At 41.8% G+C, this 20,111-nt stretch overlaps 1 protein-coding gene across 4 annotated transcripts; it reads left to right on the forward strand.

Annotated features, from left to right (window-relative positions):
• Positions 1-5,408: 5,408 nt before the first annotated feature.
• LOC121432497 (zinc finger protein 124-like) lies at positions 5,409-19,295 on the forward strand. Of its 4 annotated transcripts, XM_041630489.1 has the most exons (5): positions 5,409-5,554; positions 13,700-13,826; positions 14,030-14,090; positions 14,978-16,102; positions 16,355-19,295. In XM_041630489.1, exons 1-5 carry the CDS (start codon positions 5,552-5,554, stop codon positions 16,734-16,736), a joined length of 1,698 nt encoding a protein of 565 aa, XP_041486423.1. In that variant the 5' UTR covers positions 5,409-5,551; the 3' UTR covers positions 16,737-19,295. The 4 variants fall into 4 exon arrangements, with proteins under 4 accessions (XP_041486423.1, XP_041486420.1, XP_041486421.1 ...); XM_041630486.1 differs by having other exon boundaries at positions 14,978-19,295; XM_041630487.1 differs by lacking the exon at positions 14,030-14,090 and having other exon boundaries at positions 14,978-19,295.
• Positions 19,296-20,111: the final 816 nt, after the last annotated feature.

Below are 20,111 nucleotides of genomic sequence, written 5' to 3' on the forward strand. Positions count from 1 at the left end.
GATTCATTTTAAAAAAAAAAGAATGGGCGGTGGTGTTGCACACCTTTAAACCCAGCATTTAGGAGGTAGAGGCAGGAGGATCTCAGTAAATTTGAGGTCAACCTGGTCTACAAAGTGAGTTCTAGGACAATCAGGACTGTTACTGGTCTCCTGTTCTGTGTTTGAAAGCAGTTCCTTTAATGTATAATCTATAGCTAGTAAGTGATTTCTGAGGGGGGGGTACTGTCACGCCCCACCTCGTCCAGCAAGGATGATGCGACCACCGGAGCTCTTCTCACTGCAGTTTATTCCAGGACTTTATTCACTTTCTCTCTCTCTCTCTTCCCCTCTCTCCCCCTGGGGCAAACCTCTCCCAGCCCTTAAGTAGGCATGGGCTGCCAATCCCAGATTGCCAGGTGGGCACTGCCCATAGGTTCACGCATATGCAAGCAGCTGATGATCATTGCGTGATCAGGCATAAGTCAGACTTTAGCCATAGGAGTTGATTATACATCTCCATCAGGTGTGGCTCTATGCTGCTCGCTACGAGGGGGGGGGGATATTCAAATAATGTTATAAAGGGATAAAAAGGAAATTAGAATTAGAAGCTAAGATGAGGTGAGGAGGCAGAGAAATGGATAAAATATGGGAAGGGAACACTAACACTGAAGATCTTTTGAAAAGCCAAATCGAAACTACTATTATAGATGCTTCCTAAAATATATAAATATATAAGAGGTACTTAAATGCAGTTATCACATAAAGACAATGTCCCAACGTGACATCATAGTCTACCAAATAAAACCCCAGGACTAAGAATGAGTTACATCTTTTTGAGCCATTTGCCAAAGAGGACCCATAGACCCTGTTGGAACATGGCCCAAGGATGAAATCAATTCTGCGTGCTTGTGAGAAAACTCTAAAAAACAAGAGTCTTGTGACCTTAGTTTCTTCAAAAACACAGAATTGTTATTGGAATTGTTTTTGTGTCCCTCCCAGGTGTAGCAAAAAGGAGTGAAGTTTACTTAAGCTTATTCACTACAATTGGCTGTTATTATTTGCGTTTGCCATGTGCAGCTTGTCCTTGTGATTATACATAGCTAGAACACATAAGAACTTTGCTCACGTACCGTTCTTAATTCCCAGAGTATAAATTGTCTGATGATCTGAATAAAGTTGGCTATTGCATGGACTTTAGTTTGACTTATTTTTAGGCTCCTTTCTCTCAGGTTCCACTGTTTTTAGAACAATAAACAGATCTCTAAGTAGTACAGGCTATTGCTAGTGCTACTGGTTACCCTCCACAACCTGATAAGACCTTATCGCTAAAGACATCACATACTATGTCAAGGAACATGAAGAAATAAAGCTGCTACTCACCCAGAAGCTTCACCCCACTGGCTAGTATTCATAGTGCTGGAAGAAGCGTTTATGCTACTAAAGAGGAAAGTAATTACTCATCTCACCCGCCTCTAGACCCTTTGAGCCACAATAGTGCCCTGCCAACAAGATGTGTCTACTGGTACAGTAGTAGCATGAATGTTATAGGAGTAACCAACCAGTTTTTGGTTGGATTTAAGTCATGCTTCATGAGATGAAGCTCTTACTTAAAACCGTTAATAAGGCCAAGAACCTGATACTAGATAGGTCATAGGCTGTAGGTGAAAACCTACTACCATTATTCTGATAAATGAACATAGCATAAGACATATTGCTATACCCATAAATCAGCTATACCTATAGTTCAACTCTCATCGGAGAAGATGGTAATTAACATAGATACCCACAACTAGAGAGTGTGCAGAAAATAAGAGCCTTGGATCCCTCAGTTCTAGGTGGGATGTTTTTGTTACAATCCTCCCCTAAAGATTATGGTGGTTTGTGATGTGGGAGTGTCATATATCAATCTGTTGATTTCATTGGTTAAGCAATAAAGAAACTGCTTGGCCCTCATAGGTTAAAACATAGGTGGGAGGAGTAAACAGAACAGAATGCTGGGAGAAAGAAGCTGAGTCAGTGAGTCGCCATGATTCTCCCACTCCAGGCAGACGCAGGTTAAGATCATTCCTGGTAAGCCAGCTCGTGGGCTACACAGATTATAAGAAATGGGCTAGTCCAGGTGCGAGAGTTAACCGAGATAAGGCTAGATATAATGGGCCAAGCGGTGTTTAAAAGAATACAGTTTCCGTGTAATTATTTTGGGGCATAAGCTAGAGCTAGCCATGTGGGCGGCTGGGTGCCAGGACGCAGCCCCGCTGCTCCTATTTCAACAGGTTTGAATAAGAATACCCATTTGTTTGACTACTTGGTCTCCAGCTCGTGGGAACTGCTTAGGAAGGATTAGGAGGAGTGGCCTTGTTGGATGAGGCGTGGCACTGAAGGTAGGCTTTGAGTTTCAGAAGACATGCCCATTCCCAATGACTCTCTGCCTTAGTTTCACCTTCCTTGATACTCCTGAGCCATGAGAACACAGTGGAGGAAGAAACGTATGTGCAGGCTGAAGCACAAGAGAAGATGAGGCAGAGGTCCAAGTAATTTAGCTCGTGTTTCCACAAAGGCTGAAGGAGCTAAGGGATATTGAAGGCTGGAATGCTGGTACAAGTTGTTGAACTGTGTGATACTATTGACAATAAGTTTCAGTGGATCTGGAACATCTCCATCTTACAGAGACCATCTGAGAGACTAAAACAGTCCCTGCCAGCCCTCTGCCCTGGACCTGCGGCATTCTGAACTAGTTCTGTTCTCACTTGTGGTCAAGTATAACTCATGTACAGTAAATCATCTTTCTTACTGTCTCGGCTGAAAAATCAAAAAAGGAAAAGAAAAGTCATTAAGGGAGAGATCTCTACAGAAGAGGCAGTGGAATGATTGTATAGTTTGAGGTGGGGGATGACTTGGTGGAGATCTCTACAGAAGAGGCAGTGGGATGGTTGTAAGAGTCTGAGGTGGGGGATGACTTGGTAGAGATCTCTACCTACAGAAGAGGCAGTGGGATGGTTGTAAGAGTCTGAGGTGGGGGATGACTTCAAGGAAACGGTCTTTTCCAGACACAGCAGAGCTGACACACATTTGAACTCAGACTGAGACAGCATGCATAAAACCTGCATGAACTCAATCAAGACAGACAAAAATCTCAGTAGAGAAGGGGAAGTCCTCACAAAGTCCCACCCCATGCCAAGAAGCTATTTGCAACTAACAATTACTGGGAGAGGGAAAATCATATTTCTTTAATTTCTTCTATTTCTTTAATTTAAATCATATTTCTTTAATATTTTTTACACTGGGAACATCAATCACACTCCAGAACAGGCCCCAGCAGTTGACCAACACAAACTGGATTCCATAGTTGTTTTTGCTTGTATGTACTTATGGCGGGCATGTTGGAAGAGGTGTGCTTTTTGGGAGGAGGTTCGTTACTTTTATTTTATTTTTTTTCATTTTATTATTTTGTGTGGTGGTGTGAATGAAAATGGTCCCCAAAGGGATGGCACTATTAGGAGATGTGGCTTTGTTGAAGAAGGAGTGGCCTTGTTGGAGGAAGTGCATCACTGTGGAGGCAGGCTTTGGGGGAGTCTCACATATAGGTAAGTCACGCCTAGTGTCTCAGATCACTTCCTGTTGCCTGTGAGTCAAGATGTAAGAATGCTCAGCTCCTTCGCTAGCACCATGTCTGACTGCAAGCTTCCTTGCTTCCCACCATGACTGTAATAAACTAAATCTCTGAACTATAAGCAAGGCACCCCAATTAAACAGTTTCCCTAAAAGAGTCATCGTGGTCATGGTGTCTCTTCACAGCAATAGAAACCCTAGCTAAGGTAGTGTGGGTATTTTGCCTGCATACATGTCTTGGTGCCCTTGCAGGCCAGAAGAGGGCATAGGCATTATATCTCCTGAAACTGGAGTTACAGACAATTGTGAACTACCACATGGTTCTAGAAATCGAATCTGACTAATTTAAATGAGTATCAAATGCTCTTAACTACTGAGCCATCTCCCCAGCCTCAATCTTGTGAGGTGACATCGAAACATGGGCTGTAAATAAATTTACCAAAAGGGAAAGGCAAAAGTAGGAAGTTTATTAAATACACTGTATGACAGCTACAGCCATTTGATAAATGCAGACTCCATAAAATGACTGAGAGATGGTGGGTATCTTTTATAACATGTGAAAGGGGAGATTGTTTCATCCCATCTTATAGGTAATTTGTGGGGTTCATACCTGACAGGCCAGAATGACTTATTATTTATTTTTATTTTATGTGCATTGGTGTTTTGCTTACATGTATGTCTGTGTGAGGGTGACAGATCTTGGAGTTACAGACAGCTGTGCATTGCCATGTGGGTGCTGGGAATTGAACCCCAGTTTTTCTGGAAGAGCAGTCAGTGCACTTAACCACTGAGCCATCTCTCCAGCCCCCCAGAATGGCTTCCTAATAGCTTATTAAATACTAAGTCTTTCATGCCCACTATTCTCTCTTGAGACTGCCCATTTGGGCCAGTTGCTATAGGTTGTTTTAAGTGAGGCTTTAGACCAGTGGTCCTCATCCTTCCTAATGTTGGGGCCCTTTACTACAGTTCCTCATATTGTGGTGACCCCCAACCATAAAATTATTTCCGTTGCTACTTCATAACTGTAATTTTGATACTTTTATGAATTGGAATTGAAATATCTGCTATGCAGGATATCTGATATGCGACCTACAAAGAGGTCTCGACCTACAAAGAGGTCTCGACCCACAAATTGAGAACCACCTGCTCTGGATATTTGGATTCATGGATCACGAGTCCTTGGTTGAGGTTGTAAGCACTGAAAAATCAATTGTTAAGGAGTAGGAATTTTTCATTTTCTTTTTGGATTTTTGTCTTCACAAATTTCACTTATCTCTGTGTCTTGAATATTCTCACCTCTTTGTTCGTATTTATTGATTGAGAAATTATTTGTAAGAAAGCCTTGACTATCTGCTTCTTTCCCCGTTTCTGAGATGTGATATTAGACCCTCCCTGTTATCCCAAGGATTTCTAAACTGCCTTCGTCAGTTTTCTATGAGGACGTGGGTGGTCGCCAGAGTCAGTGTGAGATTGTCTAAGGTCACCGGCAACCTCTCTTTGAGGAAAAGGCGGCAGGAATTACCCACTGAATAAGTATCTGCAAAGCCAGGTTAGCCTGCGCTTTAAATGAACGTGTTTGTTTTTTTTTTTTTTCCCAGGTGGGGCCCGGAGCTCTCCTGAGTAAGAAACGGGGCCAGTTGTGAAATCTTCAGCCAGGACTCTGTCAATGACTTTAACCTGCAAGGAAGGAGATGCTTCCCCTGTCACTCAGGATCCAGGAGGCGGGCCCACGGATTTTTGCCCAATCAGTGAGAACGTTTGGTGGCTTTGTGAACTGTCCAATGAGGAGTTTTGGTCTTCGGTGACGGAGGCTGCACAACATTTGGGGTGCCATTGTGTGTCCTCGCCATATTGTCGTCCTGTGTCTTTGGCCGAGGCCCCCAGATCTCTCCCCTCGGTATCTGTATCCTCTTCACTGACTGCAGGAGTCTCCGGAGGGCATCAGGACTCCCGGTCTCTGGAAATGGTGCGTGCCGCTGGGCGTGAGGAGGAGGCTGCTGCAAGCCGAAGCGACAGTGGGGACTCATCGGGCTCCGCTGGGCCGCGCTGCCCGGGTCCCGCTGGGTGGACCTGGGTCAGCAGGCAGAGTCGCGGTCCTGGCTCTCCCCGAGCGCTCGGTGCTGCTGCTTCTCCGGTTTCCTGGGCTCCCGCGTCTTTGCAGTCTGGGCAGTGTAGGCGGAGAGTCGTGGGGGGATACTTGGTTTAGGGCTCCTGTGCGGGGAGGGAGGGAGGAGAACCGCGGGGTGTGGTGATCTTGGGTTCTGTGCACGTTATCTGGAAAATAGGAGACCATTATGTCTCCACAATATCCCAATTTACTTAATAGCCAATTATCTCTCAGCCTTTGTGGGCTTCTTTGGCTCCGATTTGACGAGTACACTTGGTAATCCTTGCGAGATGGCTATTGGCAACCACGATTCTTTTATCTCAGTAGTCTTGACCACGAATATCAACAGGCAGGCAGGTTACACACGAACACTTCACACCATGGCATGCAAATGTACAGGATGCTGAATGTCTAGGATACAGTTAAAGAGGCTGAAGATAAGGGAGGTTCTCTTCAAATCTGAGGCAGAGAACTGATAAGATTTAGCAATGAGGATTCAGAGATGTCCAAAGCTCCTCCGCAGCGGAGGCCATTAGACCAGCCGTTTGAAGAGAGCTGGGGCCCGTGGCAGGAGACTTTGCACTGGCTCTGGAGTCCTGCGGCAGAGGCAGGGGTCCTTTCCTGCGACATGTTTCCTGTCACTTAATAGTGAACCTCTGATAGTTCAATATACCAGTTACACACTTTCTGTAGTCTCAGGCAGGGGTGACATCTGATTAGGTTGATGAATTAGTTTTAGTAGGGCTTTATTTTAATGATCTGATATATTTCCGGTGTCATTATTGAGATACATTATTAATTTGTTCCCTATGTGTTTTGTTAACATTGATACTCAGAATAAACTAGTGCAGAGTTGTCACTTAACAAAATAGAGTCGTATTAGGCTCGGCACAGTCAGAAAGCTGGTAATCCCCACAGTATTGAATAACGCAGAGCAACCCCAGCCGGTTTTCTTTTCTTCTTCTTCTTCTTCTTCTTCTTCTTCTTCTTCTTCTTCTTCTTCTTCTTCTTTTAGGGGGGAGGGGTGTTTTGAGACAGGGTTTCTCTGTATAGCTCTACCTGTCCTGGAACTTACTCCTGTACACCAGGCTGGCCTCGAACTCACAGAGATCTGCCTGCCTCTGCCTCCCTGAGTGCTGGGATTAAAGGAGTGCTTCATCCTGTTCTCTCTCTTTCAATAGCATCTGCTTTCCTATAACCCTCAAGTTTCCTCTAAATTCCATGACCTCTATCCTTGGCCTAAAGATTCTCGTAACTCTGAACAAAAGCCTAACTTTCCAAGTCCTTCTGCCGTTGCCAGACCTCCTTGCGAGGAAAATTTTGATCCATGTGCTTAAGTGGCTTGGACTGATGCCTGCAGGCCAGAGGAGGGCGCCAGATCTCATTACAGATGGTTGTGAGCCACCATGTGGTTGCTGGGAATTGAACTCAGGACCTCTGGAAGAGCAGCCAGTGCTCTTAACCTCTGAGCCATCTCTCCAGCCCCTCTAGACATCATTTTAACATGAACTTGTTTCATCAAGTGATTATGTGTGAATGAAGCATTGGAATAGGATAAAGTCCTGTGAGGTTGGCCCTCAAGCTTACCAATGGTTGGCTTGTAGGGAGTTAAAAACGGTTGTGAATATGGACAAACGAGAGCAAATAGAAGGCAGGCGAGCCTAGTGAAATGGAGGGTTCCACAGTCAGTCTCTAGAGAAAGGTTTTTCTCTGAGGTCATCATGTCTTTAGGGAACTGGTGTATGCTGGCCCAGCCTGGGATGGCTGAAGGATCAGAGCGAGGAGAGTCTTAAGGAAAATCTACCCAGACATTTCTACTGATAAATTCAGGTCTTCGCTGCTGAAGCAAAAAGTGGGCATTTGGAGGCTTTATTGGGGTTAAAACTTAATAAGGGTGTTTTCAGCAATGGAGTTCCTTAGATCACAAACACAACTGGTCCCACAGTAATAATCCTAATCACAGTAATAATGATGATAGTAATAAGTAGAGCTATGCGAATGTAGCCCTTAGCCAGGATTGCAGCACTGTCCATGTTTCATGTGTTTGGTTTTGCACCCACAGTGTTGTGGTCAGAATATAATGAAGGAGAGATCTTAGCATCTGTGGTTCATGTGGGCGTGCAGTATAATGGACTATGTGGGCTTTGTCCTGTATTTCGGAATAGAACCTCAAGAACTCTTGGAGGTTCCTGTGTAATCAGAGTGTCTTTGTTTCTGATAAGCCCCTTTCAGGCAATTGCTGAATTTCTGTGGTGGATGAGCCTGTATTTAATGAGCTTAATATTTAACTTTTTCCTTCTATTAATGTGTACAGGTGTTTTGCCTGCCTGTGTGTTGGTGCACCACGTGTGTTGTTGGTGCCTATGGAGTTCAGAAGAGGGCATCAGATCCCCTGGGGTTGGCATTGTCTTGTAGGTGTTGAGAATTGGATCTGGGTCCTTTGCGAGAGCAACCAATGCTCTTGACCACTGAGCCATCTCTCCAGAGCCAGTATCTAACTTTCTGACTGAGGGTTTCTTTGTGTAACTGTGAGCAACACAGGCTGCTTTGCCTGGATGCTTCCCTCATTATATAATTTTTAAAAATAAAATAATTGGGTTATTTCAGCATTTTAGAATTTTCTTTCATGAATAAGTAGGTCGTAGCAATTTCTGCAGTTTGTAAGTGAGTAGCTAGATTGATGAAGCCTGTGAAAGCCAAGAGAAAGGTTACAGTAAACTGTTTCCATTTGTTTCACACTAAAATTCATTGTGCGTGTGCGGGCCAGAGGAGCCACGTGCAGGTGAGTGAATGGGTTGGGCTCCGTGGCATCCTCGTCTCCTTTGGCTTTGTATCTGGAGGAGCAGAGTGGAGTGTGTGTGTGCGTGCGTGTGTGTGTGTGTGCATGTACATATTCCTTTTAGCCTTCATGTGTTTTATCACTAAGCAGAGTATTGCCGCTTTGAGTGAATTAACATGCCCTCTACACAACACTTGTACAAGGCTGAATCTTGTGTGCTTGTGAGTTGTGGATTCTTTGCCTTAATCTCATGTGTACACGTGGAAGATAAAGTGGGAAACTGGTTCATGCTACCCATCACTTTAGGGAGCCAGTGGACAGAGCTAGGAGTTGAATCCTAAAACTGTGTCTTATTCAGACAGCCAACCAATCTGAGAAGACAGTGGAGTAACATCCCAAAGATCTGTCCTACCCAGCATGTTAGATAGGGCAGGGAAAGAAAGCCAGGGAGTGGTTTTGTAGTTTACTCTTGCCTTTCCGGGCAAGGAGGTCAGTGTTGCCTCGGATTTATGGCTTTGGTGCTTTTTCCTCCATCGCCTCCTCTCTCTGTGTATCAGGTTGTTTTTTACATGAAGGCCACCCAGCCTTGAATGCCTCATGAGTCACCACCCATCAAAATCAGAGGTTAACTTAGAATACAGACACAGTTGGCAGTGTGTGCAGTGTGTATATTCTGGACAACCTACCACTGCGCATGCACAGATTCTTTTTTGTAAAATGAAGTACAGGTGTGCTCTTCTAATGCACTAGAGAGTGTTCCGATATTCCCTCACTGTTCGTCATAATCCTTGCATCCTTAACAGCTGTTTCGTGTGGAAGATAGTTTCCTACTGCTGCGAATCAAGCCAGCTGTCTTTGGCAGAAAGCTGAGCACATCCGAGCATGCTGTATATACCCGCAGCCAAGGATAAGAAACAGGAAGACTTGGAAGGCCTCGCGGAGGCAAATAATACTCCAGAGATAGGAAAGGATAAATCAACAGTAAAAAAAAAAACTCTCTTCTTTATATTAGAGGCTAATAATTTTATTATTAATATATTAGAGTCAATTAGCTGATTAATGTATAAGAGTTAATTCATATGTTAGAGTCTAATAAATAGTCTAAAAACCGCTTTAACTTTTGGGTTAATCAGCTAAGTATTTATTGTCTATCCAACTAAAAGATTCTTTAGATTCTTCCTGTGTGTGGTATGTCTCAGGAACAAATCTATCATAGTCTGTTTTTAAGGCATTTACTACTCATAAAAGCAGACTCTCTAATGTGTGATTAAGCTTTAGATAAATTTAATGTCTGCCCAAATTGGTCATTTAATTCCAGCACTCCGGAAGCAGAGGCAACTGGATCGATGTGAGTTCCAGGACAGTCTGATCTACAGAGTGAGTTTCAGGCCAGCCAGAGCTACATAGTAAGATCCTGACTCAAAATCAATAAACTCTGCCATACAGAGCAATCATAATTTTTCTAAAGCAGTTTATTATTTATTGTGCATGGGAGGAGGTCTGTGTGTCATGGCATGTATGTGTAAGTTAAAGGACAGCTCTCTGGAGTTCATTCTCTCCTCACAGAGGTTTCCAGGAACTAACTCAAATGCCCAGTGTTTACCCAGTGATGCATCTCACTGGCTTATGTCCAGATTTTTAACTTTCTTTTTTATTGATTTTATTGAGTTAATATATTTTCTCTGCTCCCCTTCCTCTCCCTTCCCCTTCAACCCTCTCCTGTGGTCCCCACGCTCCCAGTTTACTCAGGAGAGCTTGTCTTTTTTATTTCCCATGTAGATTAGATCCGAGTTTTAACTTAATTCCTGCTCTGTGATAGTACCATCTGTTTAAGGATAGCAGCGAGAGCTCAGGTTAAGCCCATTTGCGGTAACTACTACTGCTCTTAGCAGGACAGTGTGCAGGACTCGATTCTAATGAAGATCTCTCTCGGCACAGTGTAACCTCTGTGTTTGATAAAGTGTGTTCTTCCTTTATACATTGTCTAAGACTTGAGCCCTCTAGGCCCTGTGGAAGCATGAAACTGGAGGCAAGACCTGAGACAGAGGCCACAGAGTGCTGCTAAGCGAACTGGCTTGTTCACCATGGCTTGCTCAGCCTGTGTTCTTATACCTACCCGTGGTGGCACTTCCCACAGTGAGCTGGACCCCACCGTAATGAAAATGCCCTCAGACTTGCCATTAGGCAAATTTTGTTGAGGCATTATCTCAATTAAGAGTCTCCTTCTGTGAGAGTCAAAGTCACATTTTAAGTTTTAATTACTATGCCTTAGAGATCCATGAGACAAAAATGCAAGCCCCTTGCTCAAGGACAGGTAGTTCCTGAAATGCTGGAGGCCACATGTATTCACTCTCCTAGGCAAGTTTGTTTGGCCCATCTGTACCGGTGTGCTTGATCGCATGCAGGCAGGAGGTAGTATAGGCAGGAAATATGTCTGGATGTATGCTTGCCCGAGATTGGACCTGATGGGAAATGCAGTGAATTATGGGTTTTCCTCCTTTAGCCCTTGCCATACTTAATTCTGGGCCATTTCCCAGGATCGCCTCTGTCTCCCAAGTGCTGGGTTAAAGGCACACACTATAACACCCAATTGGAGATTTATTTTTTTTAAGATTTATTTATTTATTATATATACAAACTTCTGGCTGCATGTTTACCTGTACGCCAGAGGAGGACATCAGATCCCGTTACAGATGGTTGTGAGCCACCATGTGCTGGCTGGAAACTGTGCTCAGAACCCTGGAAGAACAGGCAGTTCTCTTCTTAGCCTCTGGGCCATCTCTTCAGCCCTGGAAATAAATATAGTACAGGGTTTATTAGAAAAAAGGGACTCCAGGGAAAGAATAAGACATGGCTAACTGTAGATACAGGCATCTTAAAGAAGAATGTTAATTAATTGCCTTTACAATGGGTATATGTAGAATCTGGGTGCTTGTTAAATCCTTACCGCCTCTATTTTTTTCTTTATTCCTCTCCTGTTCTGTAAAGTTTCCAGTTTATATACACTTGGCAAAAAAAAAAAAAAAAAAAACCAAGCTCCATTTTTAAAATACATTTAATCTTTGACAATTTCATACACATAAATTATGTATTCTGGTTGTTTTCCCCATACCATCTCTTTTTCCTTTTCATCCTGCCATCCTTATTCCTGTCTTTCAGATCTCTTTTCCATAGGCATCATTATTCGTTTACTGTCCCTCAGAGTTTAATCGAGGCACCTGTGTGACTCTGAACTTGGAAATAGCCATCTGGGTTTGGTGGGCTTACCAGTGGGTATACAAGTAGATACAAGTGTTCCTCTCCTGAGAGTTCACAGTTGCTGTGAACCACCTCTTTTTAAATTTTATTTCTTATTTGTGTATACTTATGTTGTTGTGCCCAGACTTCTTAACCACCACCCCCCCCAAGAGACCACCATGGAACCGGGACTTGGAATGTGTGTTTTCTTGTTCTTCTGTGCATGAAGGTGGGTGCAGATATCCGTGGAGGTCAGAGATCCCCTGAAATGAGAGTTACTGATGGTTCTGAGCTGTCTTATGTGGGTGTTGGACCCTCTGCAAGAACAGCAAGTGCTCTTGACCTCTGAGCTATTTCTCCTGCTTCTAACCCCCTCCCCCATTTTAACATTTCTAAACAAATGTAGTTTACAACAAGGTTAAAAGTTTAAGGAAATTTTCTCTAAATAAACTTGTAAGATGGATGTATGAAGGGTACTTTTTAGATTTGGGAACAAGAAAGAAGTACTGAAATCTGAAATTTATATATAATTGTTATTGTTTTTACACAAGTAAGTCCAATATATTTATTGTCTTTGAGAAGATTATTTTTAGAAAAACATATATTGCCTCTGCAAGCAAGTATGGCTTTATTAGCATTGCCTCTAGTTTCTTGTTTGTTTTCTTGTACTGTAGATTATTCTTAATGCATTCCATTCGATTTTTATTTTACTTGTTTTTTTTTACAGTTTATTTTTATGCTTGTTTGCTTTGAGACAAGATCTCACTATGTAGCTCTGGCTACCCTGGAACTCGTTACGTAGCCAGCAATGGCCTTGGACCTACAGAAATACACCTCTGCCTCCCATGTGCTGGAATTAGAGGTGTGGGCCACCATGCCCAGCTTTCAGTTTCTTCATTAAGAGTGAACTATAAGAAACCAAGTACATGCTTCCAAATATTTTTCAGTACATTCATTGAGAATGTACTAAGGTCCCTAACAAGTTGTGACAAGACATGAAATTGTATCCACTAAGCCAGCTTCTTTGAAACTCATCGTGCAAAGAAAGTGTTTTCCAATCATTAATTTCTGATAACCATGCAAAAATACTGCAAAGATACTAAAGTTATAACAGTGGCATATAGGGGCTAGAGAGATGGTTCAGAGATTAAGAGCATTGAATGCTCTTCCAGAGGTCCTGAGTTTAATTCCCAACAACCACATGGCAGCTCATTAACCATCTATAATAAGATCCGATGGGCTGGAGAGATGGCTCAGAGGTTAAGAGCATTGACTGCTCTTCCAGAGGTCCTGAGTTCAATTCCCAGGAACCACATGGTGGCTCACAACCATCTGTAATGAGATCTGGTGCCCTCTTTGGAGAGTAGGCATATATGCAGACAGAACACTGTATACATAATAAATAAAAAAAATCTTTAAAAAAAATTAATTAATTAATTAATTAAAAAAAGATTCGATGCCCTCTTTTGGTGTACAGGCAAACATGCAGACAGAATACTGTGCACATACAATAAATAAATTTTAAAAAGCATATGGTTGGCATCAACTGTTTGGAAAAGCCATACCATTCTTTAGAATTAGATTGAAGAGGAATTCTTCCCAGTACCAGTTTCCATTCCACAGGAGAGGTAGAACATTTTCTCCAGCATGCATATGATAATATAGTCTCATGACAGTCAGTGTTGTCTCTCTTATGGTATTAAGTAATCCTAAGTTGCTATAAAAAGTTTAGGGCTATCTGTGTAGCAGAAATTTTCAGCACAAGGAGTGATCTCATTCTGCTTTTGCTTTAGCAGATATCTCCAATCTGCTGTTAGAATTGCCGTGTGAAAAATCAGCACGTGTATAAAATTGTGTGTATGGAATAAGAACATGATTTGAACACCTGTGGAACATAGCATCATCTCAAGTTCTTATGAATTAAGTCTAGATCTCCAGTACTGTAAGGCTCACCCTTTCTCCTGGAAATATATATGGGCTCTTTTTAGGAGTCAGTGACCTTTGAGGATGTGGCTGTGAACTTCACCCTGGAGGAATGGACAATGCTGGATCCATCCCAGAAGAACCTCTACAAAGATGTGATGCAGGAAACCTTGAGGAACCTGGCTTCTATAGGTGAAGATGCCATTATTTTCTTACTTAGTCAATGAAAGAATAAGTAGTTTTTGCTTATTTAAGCCTACTACATGAATAAGATTATGGAAAAAAAAACCACTGTGGGTGAATATGTCAGGTGGGAATCACTTTATACTGTGAATTTAGCTAGAATCTCTTTTTTCCCTGTAGCAGTAATTCATTTTTCTTGGTCTGTATTTTAGGAAACAAATGGGAACACCAAAACATTCACAATGAGTACAAAAATCTCTGGAGAAAGCTAAGGTAATTTGTACCCTAGGAGACAGCAGTGATCCTCGGGACTCTTTGTGTGCTAGCACATTTTATAAACAGGTGACACAAATAAACCCAGCTCCACACGATTTTAATTTTAACAGATCTTCTCCAGATCTGCTTACACATTAACCTGCGGCAATCAGAACTAGTATTAGTAACAACTGGAGCATTGTGATGCCACAAGAAATACTTTCTCTTGGTTCATATATACTGTCTTTCTTTGTACATATTATTATTCAAAATGTTGTATTGACTCATCTCCAGACTTTGTGTATACATTAAAAACGAAGTAATAATAAAATTTCTTTTTATAATAGAATGAATTATCAAGATAACTCATAATGAATATACAAATATGTCAGAATCCAACATTATTTTAGTCACTAGCACATCAAAAAGGTATACAGTATTAGATATTGAAAATGTATGTATTTATTATGTGTACAATATTCTGTCTGCATATATGCCTTTATTATGCATTTATTATGTATACAATATTCTGTCTGCATGTATGCCTGCAGGCCAGAAGAGGGCACCAGACCTTATTACAGATGGTTGTGAGCCACCATGTGGTTGCTGGGAATTGAACTCAGGACCTTTGGAAGAGCAGGCAATGCTCTTAACCACTGAGCCATCTCTCCAACCCCTTGAAAACGTATTTAAATGTAATGCAGACATTCAGCTTTTGCCTGTGGTAAAGACAATGTAACACAACTACTCACGAATACCTCTGTTTTTATTCTAAATATCCTTAAACCATATTGCAGAGCATTCAATTCAAACATTTAAAAAATTATTGCAAGAGATATAACTAGCACTCCTTGTGATAAATCATTAATAAACAATTTTTTAGTAACACTTTTTATTTTTTGCAGTAGCCAGTTGTTGGAGAGATTCTGTGAATATACAGAAGGTCACCAGTATGCAGAGATCATTAACTGGACTCCAGAGTGTGTTGTGGACCAGAAATCATGTCCAGGAGTTCCCACATACGAAAGCCATGTGTATGGAGAAGTGGTAATTGGCCATTTGTCTCTAAATGTCCCTCCTCATCCTCACCCAGGACACAAACCATATGACACTCAGGAATATGGAAAAGAATTGAATAAACATAAGGAACCTGAGAACGCCTCCCATTCTTCCACAGCCTTCCAGAAGAATAAAAGAATTCCCACTAGGGAGAAATCTGAAACTAGACACGGTAATGAAGATGTTAAATGTCTCATGTCCGGTCAAAATGACGAAAAGACGTCTACTGGAGAAAGACAGTATGAATGTAAGCAATGTGGGAAAGTGTTTACTTCTTCCAGTTCTTTTAGAAGGCATGAAGAATACCACAGCCGAGAAAAATCTTACGTTTGTAAGCAGTGTGGGAAAGCCTTCCCTTTTCCTAGTTCCCTACAAATACATGAAAGAATTCACACTGGTGAGAAGCCCTATATGTGTAAACAGTGTGGGAAAACCTTTGCCCGTTCGAGTTCCCTTCTGACACACGAAAGAATTCACACTGGAGAAAAGCCCTATGTGTGCAAGCTGTGTGGGAAAGCCTTCACTGACCGTAGTTCACTTCGGTTCCACGAGATGATGCACAGTGGAGAGAAGCCGTACAAGTGCACGAAATGTGGTAAGGCTTTTGCTTCTTCGGGTGCCTTTCGCAAACATGAACGGACTCACACAGGAGAGCAGCTCTTTGTGTGTTTGCAGTGTGAGAAAGTTTTCAGTTGTGAAAGTGCTTTTCGAACACATAAAATAATCCATTCTGGAGAATGTGTATGTAAGCAATGTGGTAAAGCATTTACTAGTCACAGTTCGGTTAAATACCATGAGCTGATGCATAGCGGGGAGAAACCCTATGTATGTAAGCAGTGTGGAAAAACCTTTAGGTCTCCTAAGCAAGTTCAAATTCATAAACGAACTCACACTGGAGAAAAACCTTATGTGTGCAAGGAATGTGGGAAAGCTTTTACTTTTCTCGGTTCCCTTCAGTACCATGAATTGATTCATACTGGAGAGAAGCCCTATCTATGTAAACAGTGTGGGAAAGCCTTTAGGTCTTCTCGTCAGGTTCAGATCCATGAACGAACTCACACCGGAGAGAAACCGTATGTATGTAAGCAATGTGGCAAAGCCTTCTTTTCTCTGTATCACTTAAAAAGGCATGAAGTAATTCACAGTGGCATGAACCCCTATGTTTGCAAGCAGTGCGGGAAAGCCTTCAGTTGGTTCAGTACCTTTCACAGTCATAAGCAGACTCATACTGGAGAAAAGCCCTATTTATGCAAACAATGTGGGAAAGCCTTCTGTAGTCGCATATCATGGAGAAGACACGAGAAAGCTCACACGACAGTGAAGCCTTATGCGTGTGTGCAATGTGGAAAAGCCTTTCGTTCTCCCAGTTACCTCAAAATACATGAAAGAATCCACACTGGAGAGAAACCCTTTATATGTTCGCAATGTGGGAAACCCTTCCGTTCTTTTCGTTATGTCAAGTCACATGAAAGAAGCCACACTGGAGAGAAACCCTTCGTCTGTACGGAATGCGGGAAAGCCTTCAGTTATTATAGTTCTTTCCACAGACACAGAAGAACTCACCAGACAGTACCCTTGAATACAGAACTTGAAAAGTCTTCATAACATAGGACTGCATTCAGAGAGAACTATAAAGGTTAAGCATGTGGAACACCTTTTGGTCTTATTCTTGGATTAAGAAAGAATGTTTGGCCCAGACATGGTGTACCATACCTTTAATCCCTAAATTTGAGAGGCAGAGTCAGGGAATCTCAGAGTTCAAGGCCAACCTGATCTACCTACTGATTTTCCAGCTACCCAAGGCTACATAATAAGACTATTTCAGAGAGAGAGAGAGAGAGAAGAAAAGAAAAGTTTGTTTGACTAGAAAAGATGTCCAATAGCTTCCCCAGTGAGAATCTTTCCTTGTCAAAGCACAAGAAGCTCAAATAGTGGCAACCGTCCTATGAAAACTTCTCATATGTTAATTTCCATAAATGTGAATAATGTGAAGAACTGGATACAAATTTTTGTTTTCGAAAATCCAAAAGCTGAAGAAAACTTTGTAAAGATATTGTACTTACTGAAATTTATTAAGGATTTGTTTCTGTCTTTTAGAAATAGTCTTACCATGTAACCCTGGCTGGTCTTGATCAAATTATCTTCCTGTTTTAATCTCTAGAATGTTTGGGCGAAAGATGTCTGCTTCCACATCCAGCATCACTAGTTCATTCTTGCTTTGTTTTGGTTTTTTGAGAAAGGGTTTCTTAGTGCAGCAGCCCTCTCTGTCCTGGAACTAGCTCTTTAGACCAGGCTGGCCTCGAACTCACAGAGATCTGCCTTCTACTGCCTCCCAAGTGTTAGGATTAAAGGCGTGCGCCAACACTGCCCAACTCAGTATTTCGTTCTTAAAAGAAACTTTCTGATCTCCATGCTTTACATTTTTGCTCTAGAAAAATTATCTTTTTAAATTAATTTGAAAGATTATCTGTATATGCATGTGTCTGTGTGTGAATTTGTGCACATTCATGTAGTGCCTGCAGAGACTGGAAGGAGGTGTCAGATCCCCTGGGGCTGGAATTATAGGCAATCATGAGCACCATGTGGGTGCTGGAAACTGAATCCAGTCCTCTGCAAGACTGTTACGCACCCTAACCACTGGGCCATTTCTCAGCCCCTGGGAAATTATCTTTAAACTGAGTATGTGAGGTAGAAGATTGCTTGAGTATAGGAGATGGAAACTAAAATTTCAAAAAAAAAGGAAAAAGGTACATTATCTTTACATTAATTTAGTAAGGTTTCTTAAAGCAATGATGCATACAAGTTTAATGGGTGAATCATTTTGCATTGAATCAAGTCATTTTTCTTTTAATTTCTGAACATTGATGAGTTGATAGTTACCCGAAATGTCAGAAGGCATAAAGAAAAGCCTTGCTTTCACGTTCTCCAGATTAATGCATCATGGAAAAATGACTTTTTGTGACTATTGAGATTTTCCCTCTTAATTCATATGGCAAGTTCTTACCAATTTTGTAGACTGTCATTCTCTTCCATGAACAAAACCCACTTTTGTATATTTTTATTGTTAACCTTCTCTCTAGCTGATTTTTCCCCCTAACATTTCTTGTCTCTATGTCCTTTAAACTATTTTCAAGCCATCTGTAGGTTAACAAGTGTTAATTCTTAGTCGACTGGGAAGGTGGGTGTAAATGTCACTCTGTAATTGTAGATCCTTGCACGTTTGCAGGTGTTCCTAGTGTTTTCATGTCACCAGCCATTTCAATTGTACATATATAAATGATTTTTTTCTTGTGTAAATGTTGTTTTGATGCTTATATTGTATCGTTGATTTTTCATTGTAATTTCTCCTCCAGTCATTATACTAAGAGGTATGTTGGTATCAGTGGCCCCTTCCAAAGACTATGAGTACCATGTAATAAATTGTACTAAATTTGTTCATACACAGTAAGCAAGTATGTCTCACCAGTAAGAACTTTCTGTAGACCTTCTGGCAGGATTGGTGTTTAGCTTCCAGGGATTTATGGGGTTGGCTAGATCATAGTTAGGTGCCTCTGTGTTGAATGTAATGAGATTTGAGTATAATTCTATATTTGGTGAGCATAGAAATTGTTCCAGAAATTTGAATTCATGAGAATTACTCTCATATTAGTGAAGTGAAGGTGCTTTGTTCATTTTCATGATTCAGGATGTTTTGTACTTTGTTGGTTTTACAAACACGTTTTCTTTTATCACAGTTATTAAGGAGCAGTGCCCTGTGGTGTGAGCATGGGACACTTGCCTTCACAGCGGCAGGTTTGTCTTTGCTCTAGTCCAGTTTTTACTTTCCTGAGTTACTATACCAACATAACAGTATTTCCTCCAATATACTGGTCTTCACAAACACAGATGTTCCCAACTACCCATTTGATTATAGGAAGGGGTAAACATAGCAAGAAGTTATACTCAACCTAGTGAACATTGAACCTAAGACTAGTCATTTTCAGGATGCTTACATTAGGTCCAGATTGGTAAAAGTAATTTCTTCTGCATATTATTTTTTCCTCTAAATTAAAAAAATGGCATGTATTATTATGCAAAGTAATGGGTTTTGTCATGATGTTTTTGACACATGCATACTATGTTTTTTTTTCTCACCCTTTTTTTTTCCTCTTTCCCTCTGCCCAATGGCCTTCATCTCCTCCCAAATGAACTTTTTTTTTTTCCCATACAGGGTTTCTCTCTGTAGCCCTGGCTCTCCTGGAACCTGCTCTGTAGACTAGGCTGGCCCTGAACTCAGAGACACACCTGCCTTTGCCTTCCCAGTGCTGGGATTAGAGGTGTGCACCACCACACCTGACTCCAAATAGACCTATAGTTTCAGGTCTCTCTCTCGCTAAAATCTAGAGTCTGTATATGCTAAAACATACAAACTGTTGACTTGTGAAGTTCAAAACCACTTTGGTCTATAGAGTGAGTTCCAGGACAGCCAGTGTTTTGAGTCAAGATTTAAGAAGTCCTAGAGTCCCTCATGGAAGGGAACGCGTGGTGAGAGGTTGTCAGGATGTGTGAATCAACGAGACTACTGGTTGACCATATTGCCTCCACAGTCAGATTGGGGCTCATCTCGTGTCTCCCACCCTCCACCCCTCTATTCAGTCCTGAATCCCAGTGCTCGAAATGGTGCCACCCAAATTGAGAGTGGGTCTCCCTGAAAACACCCCTCAGACCACGTGGTGTGTTTCTATGGTGACTCTGTATGCAATCAAACTGAGGACGATTCATCATCACCCTGTGCCGGAGGATAGGGGCTCATCTGTTTATTTCTGGCCCCAAACTCCTCTTACACCATCCACTATCAATATAAAGGAGCCTTCAAGATCTAATGGCCTGGTGGATATCTTGCCTCCCTCTAGCAGGCTCCCCTACTCTGTCACCAGGAGGCTCTTGCCTGTTTCCTGATTCTGCACTGGCCCTGAACAATGTCTTCATCTCCCAGACTGC

This window comes from Microtus oregoni, unplaced genomic scaffold (genome assembly GCF_018167655.1).
Source record: "Microtus oregoni isolate MIOR12 unplaced genomic scaffold, Mior012 000034F_ref0000314, whole genome shotgun sequence".
Lineage (NCBI taxonomy): Eukaryota > Metazoa > Chordata > Mammalia > Rodentia > Cricetidae > Microtus > Microtus oregoni.

Coding starts and splice junctions, on each gene's coding strand:
- LOC121432497 (XM_041630486.1), top strand. Junction 13,827..14,029: donor GAGGAACCTGGCTTCTATAG/GTGAAGATGCCA, acceptor TCTGTATTTTAG/GAAACAAATGGGAACACCAA. Junction 14,091..14,977: donor AATCTCTGGAGAAAGCTAAG/GTAATTTGTACC, acceptor TATTTTTTGCAG/TAGCCAGTTGTTGGAGAGAT.